The sequence below is a fragment of the Nematolebias whitei genome, chromosome 5, assembly GCF_014905685.2.
Source record: "Nematolebias whitei isolate Nwh7 chromosome 5, NemWhi1, whole genome shotgun sequence".
Taxonomy (NCBI): domain Eukaryota; kingdom Metazoa; phylum Chordata; class Actinopteri; order Cyprinodontiformes; family Rivulidae; genus Nematolebias; species Nematolebias whitei.
The window spans coordinates 24001112-24018380 of record NC_056502.1 but is presented as its reverse complement, the minus strand read 5'-3'; the positions used below and the strand labels follow the sequence as shown (position 1 = coordinate 24018380).

General features: G+C 40.8%; 1 protein-coding gene across 1 annotated transcript in view; it reads right to left on the bottom strand.

The window, feature by feature from the left end:
- Positions 1-281: 281 nt before the first annotated feature.
- The window catches only part of ptprub (protein tyrosine phosphatase receptor type Ub), a 159258-nt gene continuing 142270 nt past the window's right edge, over positions 282-17269 (bottom strand). The window contains exons 24-30 of the mRNA XM_037677245.1: positions 15996-16131; positions 15198-15347; positions 12499-12813; positions 9777-9902; positions 8051-8208; positions 434-569; positions 282-344 (exon numbers count right to left, since the gene is read on the bottom strand). Of these exons, the coding sequence (XP_037533173.1) occupies positions 282-344; positions 434-569; positions 8051-8208; positions 9777-9902; positions 12499-12813; positions 15198-15347; positions 15996-16131 (1084 nt within the window). The remainder of the gene's footprint in view (positions 345-433; positions 570-8050; positions 8209-9776; positions 9903-12498; positions 12814-15197; positions 15348-15995; positions 16132-17269) is intronic.

Genomic DNA, 17269 nt, shown 5'->3' with positions numbered 1-17269 from the left:
CTGCTGCTGCAGAAATTCTCAGCGCAAATGATTCAGTCCGAGAGGCAAAGTGGACCACAAAATAAAAAAATAAAATACATCAAAACAACACCAACAAGGAGGAAATAACAACTGTACATTAAAGGTTAAAATTTAGAACCTTGATGGAGTTTTTCTATTCATCCTTCATGCTTCTTTAAAGACCAAAGGTCCAAACTTTAAAGAAGAGGGGGTGTCACTTGGCGACCCCAGAGCAAATTGGCAGAACACGGGATACAGCTGCTGTCATAAACCGTTAGTTGCTATCTGCCTTCGAAACAGTCCAAGTACTCCAGGACAAGGTCATAGCAAAATCGATACTGGTCCTGGAAAAACACACAAATCGAAGAATGAAGGAAAAAAAACTTTTCTATCTGTTGAGAAACAGTTTTTATTTCTTTACAGCCTTTCTTACCAGAGACTCCACCATGTTGGGTTTGCAGTTGCGTAGAGTTTTGACAGCATAAAAGATGTCCACCATGTTCTGGTACTGGATCATCTCAAGGAGGATGTTGCAGGCACAGAAGCTCCCACTGCGACCACCACCATTGCTGTGGGGGGTGTGGGGAAAGAGAGGTCTGGTTAAAAATAAATCACAGACAGCAGAGGAGTCAATAATGTTGAAGTTGCCTTCCTATATGTGCCATCGTCTCATTGGCATCAGAAGCATTTGTAACGAGGGGGAGAATGACAGTGATGGTGGTGTGGGGGGTGTCTGGGGATCATCTCCCAGAAAATTTTGTCATCAAGATCTTGGTGTATTTTAATGGGTTGTTAAACATCTATGTGTACTTACATAAGTAAACACTGAATCAATAACTATTTTAAAGTTAATGGCACAAAAAGAAGTAGTCTGACCAACAGCTCTCCTTGTTGAATAGAGCACACTCCACTTCTCTCACACATCCTAAAACCTCACCCCCGGTCAACAACTGCTGGCACTAATGTAGCGCTAAGCTAGTGCGCAATACAGAGGTGTTTCTCCCCCTATTCCCCCTGCCCTGTTTACAAAAAAAAAAACTCAGAGATGAGTGCCCTACCAGGCCAAGTGACCTCTGGAAAACGCTGCATGTAGGTAACCAGGAAGACCTGGCATGGACTTTTAGTGGTTTGAGTATTCTCCTAATAATCAAGTGGAAACATAGGCGTCGCAACCATTATATGTGAAGGGGACAAGTCCCCCACACATTAAAAAAATGTTAATTTGGAACCCCCCCCCCACACACACACACACACACACTTTTACTATGAAACATTAGTTCAGGCCGCGCAGTTTCTCTTTCTTCGTGAACAAATCCATTCCACTTGATTAATAGGAGAATACTCAAACCACTAAAACTCCACTCCTGGTTTTCCTGGTTACCTCCAACTCTAAACACAGCAGCCTGTTGCCACTGTCACAATATCAGTGGTCACAGAATATTGTGTAACACCTGCAGTCTTTCTGTGCGTCTCCTCCTGTCTCGGCATAAAATGCGCACAGGTGGAGGAGATGGAGACACCTCTGTGTTACTCGCTCGCCAGTTTAGTATGCTTAGTGTGGGCAGTTGTTGACCAGGGGGTTGATCATAAACATATATACATGGTTAGGAGGAGACAAGTGGAGCGCTATGTCTGTAGCATCTTAGCTTAGCAGTAACTGTGACGTTGTAAGACGCTGCAGGTGTAAGAGACGCTGTGTGTTCAGGTGCATTAAAGTTGAAATATCTTTAAAACCCCACACCTTATTGTCCTCAAGCTTCGTGAGAAACATCATTTAGATGAGTAGTGTTGAACACAAGTAAAGTCCAGTGGTGATGTTTTTTTATTCTCTATAAAGACAAATAGTGCTGATCTGTATTAAAGTGTATTGAAGTTAAAATGTCTTTAAAACCCTCAGCTGAATTTACACAAACTTGGTGAGAAACATGTTTTAAATGTGTGGAATTAAAGGAAATCTAGGTGAAATGTTGCTTTTTTGTTCACTAGTGAACACCTTTTTTTAAAAGCATGCACACATGCACACACACACGTGCACACACGCACACCTACACACATCATTGTGTCCCCCCCACATTACGGATGCTTCCAATGCCCTTGAGTGGAACAAATTTGTTCACAAAGAAATTGAAACAGCGCTGGGTGAATTAATATTTAATGGTAAATGTGGGGAGGTACAAAATAATATTTTTGTAAATGTGAGGGGGACATGTCCCCTTCACATATAATTGATGCAATACCTGTGCATCTTTTGTACTGTTTTGTTAAATTTATTTTCTAAATTAGTTTTTGCAGATGTTAGGTTTGTATTGGCACTAGATAAAGGACATAAGTAACCCTTCATAAGATGTGTTTACTGGTTTATTGATCTCCTCTAAGAGATGGCCCCAGGATCTATCAGTGTGACTTGGACCAGCGTTCTGACTTTGCCTGGATTTATCTGAATTTACAGTTTTATTGATAGGTCTAGCAGTATGATTACTAGATGCAGCACAGAAAGCTAGGCTAAAAATGTATTGAAAAAATACCACAGGATTTTAGTGTATTGCTAAATAGGAACAACCATCCGAGTTTAAAGTGAAACAGCTGCATGTAGCAGGCGATTGACCCATTATATACCAATGTGTCACAGTCTTAATCGTGACAACCGAAGCACAACCGTAGCTGTAGACACAATCACAGTGACAGGCCGTGTCATCCCACGACTACAGTCATAACTATGGTGACAGTCTGTCTCGATTAAACTCAGCAGCTGTCGAGGAGAGGGAGAGAGAGAGAGAGAGAGAGGTGAATCAGCTTGTCTGGTTATCTTTCTGACTGCAGTGGTTCAGACTCATGCTTGAGCAGCATCAATCAAAGGTATCTCAACAACTGCTGTAGTTAAAACCAGCAGCATTTTACCACATTACACATTGCCCTGCATCACCATGTGAAGATTTAATGCAATACAAATGTAAGGGCAAAACATTCATTCAACCTTTATTTATACAGGTTAGTCTCATTGAGTCGCGAGGACTCATTTACACGATTGGCAAGACAGAGGGATCAGGCTGGAAAAGATGTGCAGCAGGTTAGGCTTATTAAAGATAGGAATGATAATGTTGTAACAAGTGAAGAGAGTGTGATGGAAAGATGGAAGAAGTACTTTGAGCAGCTAATGAATGAAGAGAATGAAAGAGAAAGGAGTAGAGGTCATAGAAACTGTGGACCAGGAAGTGGGAAAGATTAGTGAGGGTGAAGTTCGGAAAGCTCTGAAAAGAATGAAGAAGGGGAAGGCAATAGGACCTGATGACATACCAGTGGAAGTTTGGAAATGTCTTGGATAGATGGCAGTGAGGTTTTTGACTCAAATATTCAATGGCATATTTGAGGGTGAGAAAATGCCTCAGGAATGGAGAAGAAGTGTGCTGGTGCCCATTTTTAAGAACAAGGGTGATGTAGAGTTGTAGCAACTACAGGGGAATTAAGTTGATGAGCCACACGATGAAGATCTGGGAGAGAGTTGTGGAAGCAAGACTTAGATGAGAAATGACTATCTGTGAGCAGCAGTATGGTTTCATGCCAAGAAAGAGCACCACAGATGCCATCTTTGCTTTAAGAATGCTGATGGAGAAGTACAGAGAGGGTCAGAAAGAACTCCATTGTGTCTTTGTGGATTTAGAAAAAGCATGTGACAGTGTGCCGAGGGAGGAGGTGTGGTATTGCACGAGGAAATCTGGAGTGGCAGAAAAGTATGTTAGACTGGTACAGGACATGTATGAGGACAGCAGGACAATGGTGAGATGTGCTGTAGGAGTGACAGATAGCTTCAAGGTGGAGGTGGGATTGCATCAAGGATCTGCTTTGAGCCCCTTCTTGTTTGTTCTGGTGATGGACCGACTAACAGATGAGGTCAGGCGAGAATTCCGATGATGATTGCAGATGACATTGTGATCTGTGGTGAGAACGGAACAGGTGGAAGAGAACTTGGAGAGGTGGAGGTTTGCACTTGAAAGAAGAGGAATGAAAGTCAGCCGTAGTAAGACAGAGTACATGTGTGTGAATGAGAGGGAGGCTGATGGAACAGTAAGGCTACAAGGAGCAGAGGTCACAAAGGTGCAGCACTTCAAGTACTTAAGGTCCGCTGTCCAGGTAAATGGGGAATGTGGTAAAGAAGTGAAAAAGAGAGTCCATGCAGGATGGAGTGGATGGAGAAAAGTTTCAGGAGTGATTTGTGACAAAAAGGTGTCAGCAAAGGTCAAAGGAAAAGTTTACAAGACAGTGGTGAGACCAGCTAGAATGTATGGTCTGGAGACAGTGGAATTGACAAAAAGACAGGAGAAAGAACTGGAAGTGGCAGAAATGAAGATGCTAAGGTTCTCCTTAGGAGTGACGAGGCTGGATAAGGGTACCTGAAACCACAGCCTGCTACTGGCCCAGTGACTGTGTGTGTTCTGTAGTGAAATGAACATGGAGGAGATATATGCAGAGGTCCAGATCAACCCAGCTGAGATTCACTCCTTGCCTCCATCGTTCAGCAGTAAACGCAATATTGAAAGCTGACATTTTGGATTGGAGATTCAAGAACAGCCAAAGGCAGCTTAAAGAGGGCTTGTCTTTGTGGCAGTGTTACAGAACAGTGTTGTGAAAGCGGAGACTATAAAACTGAAAAATGTTCATCTAACACATGTGTACAAATACATTGTAGTTTTGATTGAATCTGAATTGTTAAGGGTAGGGATTATATAATTTTTTTCACTGCATCACAATAACATGAACAATTCGGAATCAATATAAACAAGTGAAAAATTGTGTATTATTTATTATTAGTAATTTCATAATGAGGAACTCTAAAGTGCAGAAGTGCAGCACCCGGATAGTTTATGGAGCACACACAACAGAGACACACTAATGAAATGGTGGACTGTGTCATTGAACACCTGTGATTGGAAGTATTGCAGCTTCTTTAAAGTTAAAGGTAAAAATAATGTTTAAAAGATCCACACTGCCGTATATGAAAGTTTTGTACATGTTTCCACTTGGAGAAGAAAGAATAAAAACAGCCAAAGGTCTCTACTAGCTGCCACTGATAACAGAGGAGTATCATGTTGGCGACTTCAAAGTTTCCACCTAACTCAAAAAAAGTGAAAAGAATTATGAATTACAAAGTCCATTGCATCTTATTGCAAAAAAAAAAGTGTCCGCATTCACAAAGAAGTACACTGCCATTATCACACTCTACGACGGGATCAAAAACAATGTTGTGGAAACAAGCAGGTAAGAAAACTAACATTTATTTATGGACAACTATTGCCATATAAATTTACGTCACTGTACTCAGCATTTTGACTCTATTGTTCATTCAGTTCCCAAAATATTGTTTGAATAAAAATAACTATACTGTAGTGTAAAGCTAAATTTTCTGTTATTTTAAGGCCTGCGAGATTCTATGCTCAAGGTTTAGTCTGAAGTGTGATTATTGTTTCATAATCATTTAAAAAATGCATTTCAGCTCACTAAATCATAATAAAATCAAACGGTGAAATGTCTAAAGATTCCCATCCCCACTAATCGTTGGGCCGAGGCAATACACATCCATGTTTGACGATCGGAGTATAGATGCTATTCTTTTGGTTCCACGTTTATAACCACATTGTTTTGATATATCAGTATACACAAATAGATTTACCCTTCCAGAGGAGGGCAAAAAGGCTGTAGTTCTGGAAGACAATAATCAAGTTTAAGAAAGGTACATCAATGTAATTTGATAAGCCCATTTTAACACTTCATAAAAACAGCAATTTGATACAGCTCTTACAGCACAGACGAGCTATAAATATATTACGTTTATAAATATATTTATAAAATAGCAATATTAGAAACCCTGTAAGGAAGCATAAATTGAGAAATAACAGCACAGAGCGGTATTTCTTTCTGAAATACTGCGCTGGTCATCAGAAATGAAAGGTAATATCTATAAAGTACTGGAGGACAATCCACTTCCTCTCTCCAGAGACAGACAAAGCCAAGGTGGGCGTGGGAGACTGCAGCGTATACAAGTGATATTAAGGTAATCAATCGTCGTCAGAGCTTTGGCAGTGCTGGATTTAGTGTAGTGAGGACCATCGCATTCTGTATTAAGCCGTAATTGATTTGATCTCCATAATCTCCCTCCTGGTTGTTGTAGGTAACACTGTGTGACAGCGCTGAGTGATGTGCTTTCGGACGGGGAGGGGGTTTGAACGTGTGACGCGTCGCAATGAGGTAGACGACCCATTCATATTCATCAGCGGGGTGCTCGCTCGGGGGGCTTGGCACAACAGAGCAGCGTACTGTGCCACATACTGCACTACACAGTACCAATGCGCAGCGATTAAGCCAGAATTAGATTTTCCACATTATAAAACACTGGCATGATAAATCACTGCTTCTCGTTGCGCCGAATGACGGAAGAGGCTTGACACAATCTCCGTCTCTCATCAAACCGATTTGCTTGTGATGTTATTACACACGTTTTCGTGATGCACCCCTCCTGTGAACGATCCTTCGCTTTTAAATGCACTTTTAAATGTCAGCCTTGAGAAGCTGTAACTTGCTGTGCAGGACCTTTTCAGGCCAGACTAAATCCATTTCTGCCTTCTCTCTGTGTGTTTTTAGAGCATGCCTGATTACTATTCAATAATTATTCTTCAATTTACATCATGATTTCCAGTTCACTGCCCCTCCTGGGGATTTGACTGAGAAAAGAGTGACCAGTTTAATAGAGTATCTCTAACAGTCTTTATACTGGAACTGCAGTCTCTGACAGAGGTGTCTGAGCAGAGGATGCTGAGGAAACTGCTCCAGATCCTGAACATGTCACACCCCCTGCATGACACACTGGATTCTTACCGCAGCACCGTCAGTCATAGACTGAGACCACTGAGGTGCTCCACAGAACAACACAGGAAGTCCTTCAAACTTTTCAACTCCTCCCCTTTCTACCCACAGGGCTGCTGTTTAATATACCATATTATTTTACATTATTAGTGTTTAGTGTATATCTTAGATCGTTTAGCATTCGTTTAGCATATATTTTAGATCCTTGTATACAGTTTCTTTTTATACTTTATATTTTTGCTATTTTTGGGTGTAACTGGGACCTTGAGTAGACAATGTCGTTCCACCTCATGTACATGTGATGCGAATGACAATAAAGAATCTTGAACCTTGAAAGATTAAGTCTGCACTACAACCAACACGTTAATGTTTCTGTCTGCACCTGACCTGTTTTAGATCTTAATTGTTGGTATTTTTTATATTCTGTTTTTTTTTTTCTGTTGTTTTCTAGATCTTGTGTGATTCCTTGTGTACAGTATGATCCTTTGTACTGAAACTCTGGCACAACAATTTCCTGCGGGATCAATAACTGCCGTTTCTTTTGTTTTATTAATATTTTTATTTAGAGCTTTAAACACAGAATGTTTCACTTAAAAGTGTGGTGTCACACTATTTTTTGAGCTGGTTAGATTTTCCAAAATATTTTACTGTTCTTACTACTATAACTTTTACACTTCTTATAAAGTTTGTACATTAAAACAGACATTTTTGTCATCTCGCACCGTGTCTGTCACTGCCATAGAACCATAAGGTTTTCTCTCAACCCGTCAGAGTGCAAACAGCACACTCCCACAGTGACTACAGTTATATCTGAGCTCTGAATTTGTCTTCAAACCTGAGGTGGTGGGTGTCTTTAACCCATCATATCTGCCACATTTTGCTCTGCACATAGATACGAACACATAAAATCTCTAGATGTTTTTGTTACTCACAGTAAGAACATTTTTCGGAATCATCCTATAGTTTATGCACAACTCTTTGACAATTTCTAGTTCTTGTCTGCCTGTCTAATGAAGAGCGGGACTGTGTGACCCCCACTTCCTGCGTTACCTATAAAAAGCATAAATCATCATGGCAACGCGTGACTCAGGGAATTCTGATTTTGTGGAAAAACACTGATGCATGTTGGAATTTCAGTCCTTGAGATCCTTCAAAATTGTTCTAGGAATTCCAATAAGTTTTACTGATAACTCACAGGCAGTGCACAACGGTGCGTCCTTCCCCGCACTCCCTCTGCCACTTGTGCACTTGAGCCAGCAGGTTGAGGAACGCCTTCTTGGAGTCGGGAACGTCGCGGTACGCCGACCAGCGCAAGAACTGGAACTGACACACCACCAGCTGGCCCTCTTGGAGCTTCAGAAGCACAGATCAGACGAAACACATGTCAGATTCCACGCATGTGTCTTAATGCACCAAATATTGTTGCAGTCTGCCTAAATGTGCCAATTCTCTCCAGACTGCATGCTGGCATTTCAGCTGTGCTAACTCAGCAGCCTGACTTACAGATATATATGTGTCTGGGGGTGTAAGTGGGGCCTGTGCTGTGTGTGAAAGAGGTCCCTGTGTGTTCATAACCTTGTCCTGTAGAATCTCACCTAATACTTAAGGACCAGTGGAGAACTGTAACTCATGCAAATTAGGCTGGCAAAGACACCCAACGATGCACGAAGGAATTGCCTCAGAGGAGGTGTGAATTTAAACCATGTTTTTCCTCTTTGTTCCACCCTTACCCCCACAGACTTATGCTTACAGTGCACTTCCTAAGACTTCTACTCCCTACCCTTATATATCATTGTCACACACGAGAAACATACATAATAACGCACAGAGAGGTACTAAAAGTGAAAAGAGTGTGCGTTATTTCTAATTTAATTCCTCCTGCATTGTGTCAAGTTGCCCTTTTCCTGACTGTGATGTGCTCTGCGTAAGAAAAAGTCGTGCCACCGGCAGCTGACAGAGGAGGCAAGGATGCCAATCAAGAAGGGAAGTTGTCACGCTGATTCTAATGGCAGGGGGGAGAACGCCTTGCATACAGATTTTTATCTATAATTGGTTGATAATGTCCCGAGCAGAATGCATCCACTCACTTATGCAAAGTGCTGCCAAAAATGTTTTCTGTTTTCTGAGCTGAGAAATAAAAATAAACCAATCATGTACCACCTCTCACTAAGACAGAACACTCAGTGCTTTTATTTGGCTTATTTCACAAGCTCCATCTAATTCAGTGCATCTGAGAAAAAAAAAAGTGTGACAAGGTTTGTGAGCAAATTAAAAAAAATCTGCTTTGGGGCATGAAGTAGTATACTCCACCTGAGATATGGTAGGGACGACGATAATGAAAGTTTGATCTTTTAATATGCCAAAAGGCACTGGAGAAGGGAAGACACCTATCTGAGTAATGGCAAATAGAAATTGAAAGGAGCAGAGTGACCTTGGTAGCATGCATGTTAATGGACTTCTCCTGTGTGTTTTCCATACAAAAAATATTTTGAATATCTATTGAATATCTAATATTTTGAATCTGTATGGGAATTCGTTCAATCTTATGGACAGCTGATTCTCAGAAAACAAAACAAACAAACAAAAAAATCTTTGTTGTATGTATAGACACTGATGTGCTACTCTAAAAACTGCCATATTGCCTCTGTTATATTACAGAGCAATTATTTTGAAGTGTGTTGTATAACGTCCTCTTGAGGAAACAACACTGGAGGACAGACTGTCTAAATTCACCTAGCTTTTCTCATCCATTCAGATTTAAAGGCATTCGATGAACAATCAGCAACCCTTTGACTGCGTGGCAGCTCTAAATGTACTGTTAGTCAAATGCCACGTTCACTGTCAGCTTTCTGTCTAGATTTCAGCTAATGTTGTGGAGCAACATGTCCTCCACAGACCTGTACCATGTCATAAACACTTACCCGTGTGACGTTCTTGACCCGAAACAGACGAGTGATGACATCCTCGTCTGCTGACATGGACAGAAACTCCACCTCCATGGGCCCGTACTGCTGCAAACCAGGCTCCGGCCAGTACTGCACACACGGCTTTGTGGGGAACATGATTGATAAGAGATTAGGCTTATCAGTAACGCCTTGAGGCATATGTACCAGTATTATTAAAAACAACAATCGAAGTAAAAGGTTGGTTTTTTTTGCACTGTAAAGAAAACTGTTATTGAATCCCATAAAGCAGAAAAAGAGTGCACTTTCTATAGTTCACATTTTCAATCTTACATTATGCTCTTATTCTCCAGGTTACCAACTTTCATGATTTTTTAAAAAAATGCCATATTGCAATTTTCTGTAAAAGATCTTTTTCTACTGACACAAACTTGCTGACAACAAAGTGAATTTTAAAGAAAATCAAATGTAGGCTCTATAACCTAAATACAATCATTTAGAGGCACTTTGGGGAGAAAACAGCAACATATTAAATTCAAATAATTGGTCCTAAAGATTTTATGCAACTCTATTTGAAGGAAACTATGGGCACAAGTAATAAAATGCCTTTCTGTCAACAACTTTGGTCATTTATACTCAATTAAACTTTATACTGTTATATCATCTTAAAGCAATGTGAACTTTTAGCAGCTTGATTACCATACACAAAACAGTTAAAAAACAACAAACAAACAAAAACCTCTAAAAAACACACCAACTAAAAAAAACACTGACAATCGTTTTAAAACATGGAGCTTAAATCTACCTCATGGTAGTAGCTGCTTTACAGAAAACAGACTAAAATATTCACAAGGTTAGAGTTTGCCTTAGCTATCATTGTCGATGCTTTGAGTGTTTTTAAGTGATTTCTGAATCTGTGTTCAGTCACACTGAACCAGTTTCTTGCTCTTTAACGGAGTACATCACCTCCATTGTTCCTAATCTGTTGGTTGCATTATGTCAGAACTCCATTATAATACTGTCACCCACCGCTATTAAAGGTGGACAATCATTTAATTGCCTCTGTCTGTATTTGTTTGTCTGTTAGCAAAATATCTCATGATGTGTTAGCAAAATATGTTGCGACGTTTTGGACAGATTTGAATGAAACAGAAATAATCTTTGGACGTACATCTACAGCTGATGAAATGTAGCGTCTCGCTGGTCTTTGACAGTTAGCAAACACTAAAAATTCAGTGAGATTAATGGAAAATTTGCCTACTTTCCTCATTTATTTTCACCATTTAGAGCCTCCACCAGTAGCAGTCCAGTGCACCACCCTGAGTTTTACAATCAACCTGATTCAACACAGCCACCACAACCATCTGATATTAGCTAACACAACAATTGCTTTACAGTACCGGTAGTCCATCAGTACTTCACGGTTCAACTTTTTCGGACTCGCTCTATCGCGGTTTGTGGACGTAAAGTCCATAATATTGAACAACAACAACAAATTGTACAGGACACATGATTGTCATCTTTAATATTACTCACGTGATTAGGACAGTACTAGATACAGTACTGTACAGTAAAAAGTTAACAAAAAAATTAAATACTTGGAACAGTAATCCTCCACTGTACTCTCGCTCATAATGACTACATTTCCCAGAAGGCAACAGGGCCCAGCCCAGAGGTAACATTTTCTTTCTGAAAAACCAGAGGTAAAGTTTTTATCTGGTCGGTGACTAGCGGATGCAGAGAAGCCACACTGAACCTGAGCAGAACCTGAGCAGAACCGGTCCTCCTGACCCATCAGTGAATCTTGAGAGATGGTACCTGGCCCACGAGGATTTCTAAGCGTGGATGCGTGCCCAAGGTCTGGAGCGGTTTCCGTAGCTAAATGGAACTTTTTTCATCCAGACTTGGACTCAAATCGACCACCTCTGGTCCGTGCCGTGCATTCCTTCATGGAATACTACTTTTTAATTGTTACAAACTTTTTTCTCCCACCTGAATTTTTTCTTTACGACAAATGAAATTCTTCATTCTCTTTCATAATAATCTATGGTATTTCACACGCTTTCATTTCACTGAATCTGTGCTTGATTGCTGTAATGACCCTTTCTTCCATCTTACTAAGCAAATGAGGGGATGACTCAAATTGTTAGGAAAAAAAGGGTGTTCAAAAACAGACAGACATCATTAAACGTACTTGTAGCTGCAGCTGATTTATAAAAAAAACTTGCATGTCTGAAAATGATTTGTTACAAACATTTGTTCTGAAAGTCCTGAACGTTGTGCCCCAGTCATTCTCGCTCTGATTGTGATTATTTTAAGAGCTAAAGCAGGAACGGGAAATGCTGCAGTACAGAGAAAAGAATATGCTCATGAGGAAAAAGTGGGACGGAAACAAAAAGAGCCTTGAAATGTGGCTGGGGGGCGGAAATATATTCTGAGATGGATCTTGAGGATTGAAGGAAAAAAAACTGGGATGTGTGTTATCAAGTCATGCTTTCAGACCAATGTGGTCAGGGATCAAAGCCCAAAAAGATGGCATGAAGAAACTAATCAGATACAGAAATAATGAAAGGCGGGACGTGTCAGGAAATGTAAAGTTCATATAACCTCGATTCTGAAAGTAAGTCTCAAACAAAAACTTCTGTGTGTCAGTTGACTCAAACATTGTGCTACATCTCAGTTCCCTTGTAATGTCAACAAATCAATGGCAATAAAAAAGCATGAAACACTTTGACCTCACCCAGGCAGAGTTAGACTGGTTGAGCTGGTTGAGCATGACCACTGCTGTGCAGCCGTAGTCAAAAACCAGCCTCCAAAAATCAGCCGTGGTGCCGGGCAAAGGGTGAGGGGTCACGATGAAGGCAGCCTGCCGGTGAAAGCTGTCGGCGAGCGCAGCGTTGATGTAATTGTTACTTTCCCCTTCTGTAGTAACCAGGAAAGCCAGGGCGCGATCAGGTGGCAGGACGTCCATGCTGCGGTTTTTCTCTCGGTTTCTGGGCAACAGAGCGATGCTGCACTCCTCCACATCCAGGTGGGGAGTCACCGAGTTTAGAGTCTGCACATGGAAATGTTAAACAGGTGAGCTCAGGAGCACAAGAACTTCATGACAGAAATGACACGTGTGAGACATGACAGGAATCGCAGATGTTAAAAACAAATAAAAAATAAAAAACACACACAGAGTGCAAAACTCTATAACATTACAAAGACAGTTCAGATCTTTTGAAGTGGAATTCTGTGAAAAATTATACACAATTATTTTCTTATAACCTAAAGTTTGCAGAAACAGACTTAAATTGTGAGCAGATAGAGGAGCTTTCGACTGGTCCAAGTGGGGCTGACCAAAGTGAAGGCAGAAGTGCTCAGGCTGCACCAAAAGTGCTACAGCTAAAAGATGTGGCTATTTGCACTAGAGCAGTTGCTACACCCTGGGTTAGAGAGGCTGTCAAGCTGAAGGAGGAGACCTATTGGGCCTTGTTGGCTGGTGGGACTCTGTGGGAGCTGGTCTCCACCAGGGCTGCCCGTTGTCACCAATTCTGTTCAGAACTTTTATGGACAGAATTTCTCAGTGCAGCCAGGGGAAGGAGAGAGTCCGGTCCGGTAGCCTCAAAACTCCATCTCTCTATTTGCAGATGATGTGGCCCTGTTGGCGTCATCGTGCCGTGAACTTCAGCTCTCACTAGAGCGGTTCACATGCAAGTGTGAAGAGGCTGTGATGAGAATCAGCGCCTCCAAATCTGAGGCCATAGTCCTGAGTCGGAAAAGGGTGGATTGCTCTCTTCAGGTCCAGTGTGAGGTTCTGTCTCAAGTGGAGGAGTTCAAGTATCTCGGGGTTTTGTTCATGAGAAAGGAAGGAATGGAGTGTGAGATTGACAGACGGATTGGTGCAGTATTGCAGACTCTGTGCCGGTCCATTGTGGTGAAGAGGGAGCTGAGCTGCAAGGCAAAGCTCTCCGTTTAACGGACCGTCTAAGTTCCTACCCTCATATATGGTCATGAGCTTTGGGTAATGACCAAAAGAATGAGATCGCAGATACAGGCAGTTGAAATGAGTTTCCTCCACAGGGTAGCTGGACTCTCCCTTAGAGATAGGGTGAGAAGTTTTGTTATTTGGGAGAGACTCAGAGTAGAACCGCTGCTCCTCCACATTGAAAAAAGAGCCAGTTGAGGTGGTTCAGGCATCTGGTAAGGATGCTCCCCAGGCGCCTCCCTAGAAAGGTGCTTCGGACATGTCTGACTGGGAGAAGACCCCGGAGAAGACACAGGACACACTGGAGAGACTACGTCTCTCGGTTGTCCTGGGAACACCTTGGGGTCCTCCCAGAAGAGCTGGAAGAGGTGGCTGTGCGTCTGGGCCCCCCTGCTCAAGCTGCTGCCCCGCGACTCAACTTCAGAACAAGTGGAAGATAATGGATGGATGGATATTTGCACTTGCAAGCTATTAAAATGTCTTTGCAAATACCTGTGTAATGTAAAATGTGTCTTGATGTGAAGTTATTACCTTTGGCATGAACTGCTAATAAATATTTGGTGACACCAATCCACTTTAGTCTTGGCATCACTTAGACTGTCAATCAATATGCTCAGGTATTATCCCTTTGCCCCAAACTGAAGCTACCAAAGAGTGATCTACAACAGGTAAGATATTATTTGTTCATAAGCTTTCCACAGAACCTCATCTAAAAAAAGGCATCTTAACCTGAAGTTGATGCTTTGACAAACTACATTAGCAGAATAATGGAGCTGTTGAACAAACGGCATCATTAAAATGAATGTGATGACATTTAAAGATTCTCTGTTGTTTTATTGCCATAATCACTTTAGTCAAGAGGAAACATTTTGGATCATTAATACGCTGCATCAATAATAGATCTATGACTTACTGATCTCAGTATTACTGATTAGTATAAAAAGGCAGAAAAAGCTCATCGGGTGCTGAAGAGGCTTTTAAAGTCAATGCCAGGCACACAAGTTCACACGATCAAAAAGAGGAATGTAACATTTTTCTTTTTGAAGAGGGAACAATTTATATCCTGAGTGCTGCACCACCTACAGTGCCAGTCCTGAGTCATAAAAAATCCATCCCTGAGAGCTCCGATTATATGTATATTTTATGAGGATGAATTAGAACAAAGTTAAAGAAGGAGAATAATCCTTTATTTTGTATCACTTGGAAATGCTAAATGTGAAATCAGTGAGGCTGATGTTTGACAATTAAATGAAACAAATAAAGCATGTGGGAATACAGCTGGCTCTTTAAATCAACATCTGATCAAATGTGCTGCGAATGAATTCCTTTAAACCGGGGAGGGATTTTATGTTACTCACAAAACGAGAAAACTGAAACTCATCTTGACACAAAAATATGAGGTAAATCTTTACAAAATAACAAATGCAGTAAGTCATAAAAAACAAAAACAACAACGTTTAAACGGTCACCTGAAACTCCTCACGCAGCTGAGAGGAGTTACTCTGAGAATCCACCCGCAGCATCTCCTTGTAGGTGACTGCAAACTCGTTCACAAGGATGGCTGTTTCTCCACACAGGCAGGCCTCAAGAATGGCATCATGGATGAAAATATACTGCTCCTGAAAAAAAAAGAAAAAGACAAGAGGTGGAATAAATTGTATTTCTGCAGGATTCTAAGAGATGAACTTTCAGACAACACATTGGATGCAAACAGACATACAGCAGCAGGTTAGAAACATTCATTCATATAAATAGATTTTCAAACAATAGAAAAAAGGCAAGAGCACATTATTATTTTCACACAAAGACATGCAGCATTTGGGTATTAAACAGGTCTCTCTTGTAAATGAGTCCTTGTGAGACTAACCTGTATAAATAAAGGTTGAATGAATGTTACCCAGCAAATTACTGCAAATAATAAGTACCGGCAGTAAATATATCTCTGTGAAATTTAATGGCAGCATAAATGAAGCTGCTCTGTGCTTCCCACAACAAAAGGGATTAAACTGCATGAGACCAAGAACACAGCAGACCAGTCAGGTATGACGCACTGCACATCATGCCCTACAGCTGGACTAAACATAATAATCTGTCAGGTTTTAAACCTTCAAATAATGGTGGAAAATAAAATCAGACTTCTCTCAGGTTTTTAAATACATTGATTTTTTTTTTAAATCATACAGCGTTCAGGCTGGGCATTTGAGGAAGTGCAGAATACATTCATATAAATGTGCAATGTATGATTTAGTCGGCACATTAGTCCTGACCTCTGTCTGGATCATGTTGATGCGTCGAGAGCAGAGGGTCTTCACACAGTTGTAGATATCCACCACGCCTTCGCACTCGGCCATGTCCAACATGACGTCCAGCACGATGTAGCAGCCTGTGCGTCCTGCCCCCGCACTGCAACAGAAAGGCAGAGATTCAGAAGACATTGTGCTCGCTGTTACAGCATGAAGTCTTTTCTGTGTCAGTGAAAACAAGCTGCTGAATCATCATCATCAACTTTATTTGTAAAGTGCTTTAACACCAGCCACAGCTGAAACAAAGGGCTGAACATCAGTAATAAATAAGCTAAAAGAGAGCATAAAAATAAAGTGACAAAGCTAAGCATGCAATAATGAATTAAAACTCAATTTAAAAACAATAAAATGACGAGTTAAACAGATAAAATCAATACCATTAACAATTAAGTAAAATCAAGTTTCAGTAGGGCTGAAGGCCAAAGAGTAGAGATAAGTTTTCAGACGGGTTTTAAACATGGACAGTGAAGGAGCCTGTTAAATGTGCAAAGGCAGAGCGAATCGTTCCTAGATTACTTTTGGTATGCTAAAAACAAGAAATAATTCAAAGCTACTAATAAAATACAGGTAGACTATTTTAACTTTTGCTGACTTTTTGTGAAGCTTACACACATATATATATATATATATATATATATATATATACATATACACAGTAGTCCCCGCGGTTTGTTTTTCGCGGACTCGCTCTGTCATGGTTTTTCAAAGTAAGACTGGACATGACACACAATGGCTGATTGATGGATAAGTCACACGGTCAGCATGGCTATTTTTATTTAAAATGATTTAGCAACTGTGTGCAGCCTACAGCCGTGAGATAACCTTCCTCCTGCAGCTGATCGACTGATCTCCGTGCAGAGTGGAGAAGTGGGCGTGGCTGAGAGTGCAGCCGGAGACAGGAGCTCAAATCATGACATGCTGTGCTCTTTTAGAGCAATTAGAGTTTAGAAACATTGTTTAGAATATTGCAAGAGTGTGGGAGGGGTTTAAAACACCTTATATCAGAGAGTCAGAGTCAGAGTTTCTTTATTGTCATTCGCACCTCATGTGGTACATGTGGCGGAGCGAAATTATGTACACAGGGTCCCAGTTACATCCAACAATAAAATGTATAAGAAAAACAGTAATAACATCTAAGATATGAACTAAGAAAAACATCAACTAAATATACACTAAGCACTCATAACATAAAACATTGAACATCAGCACAAACATGAACATGAGTCTGTGAGCAGATG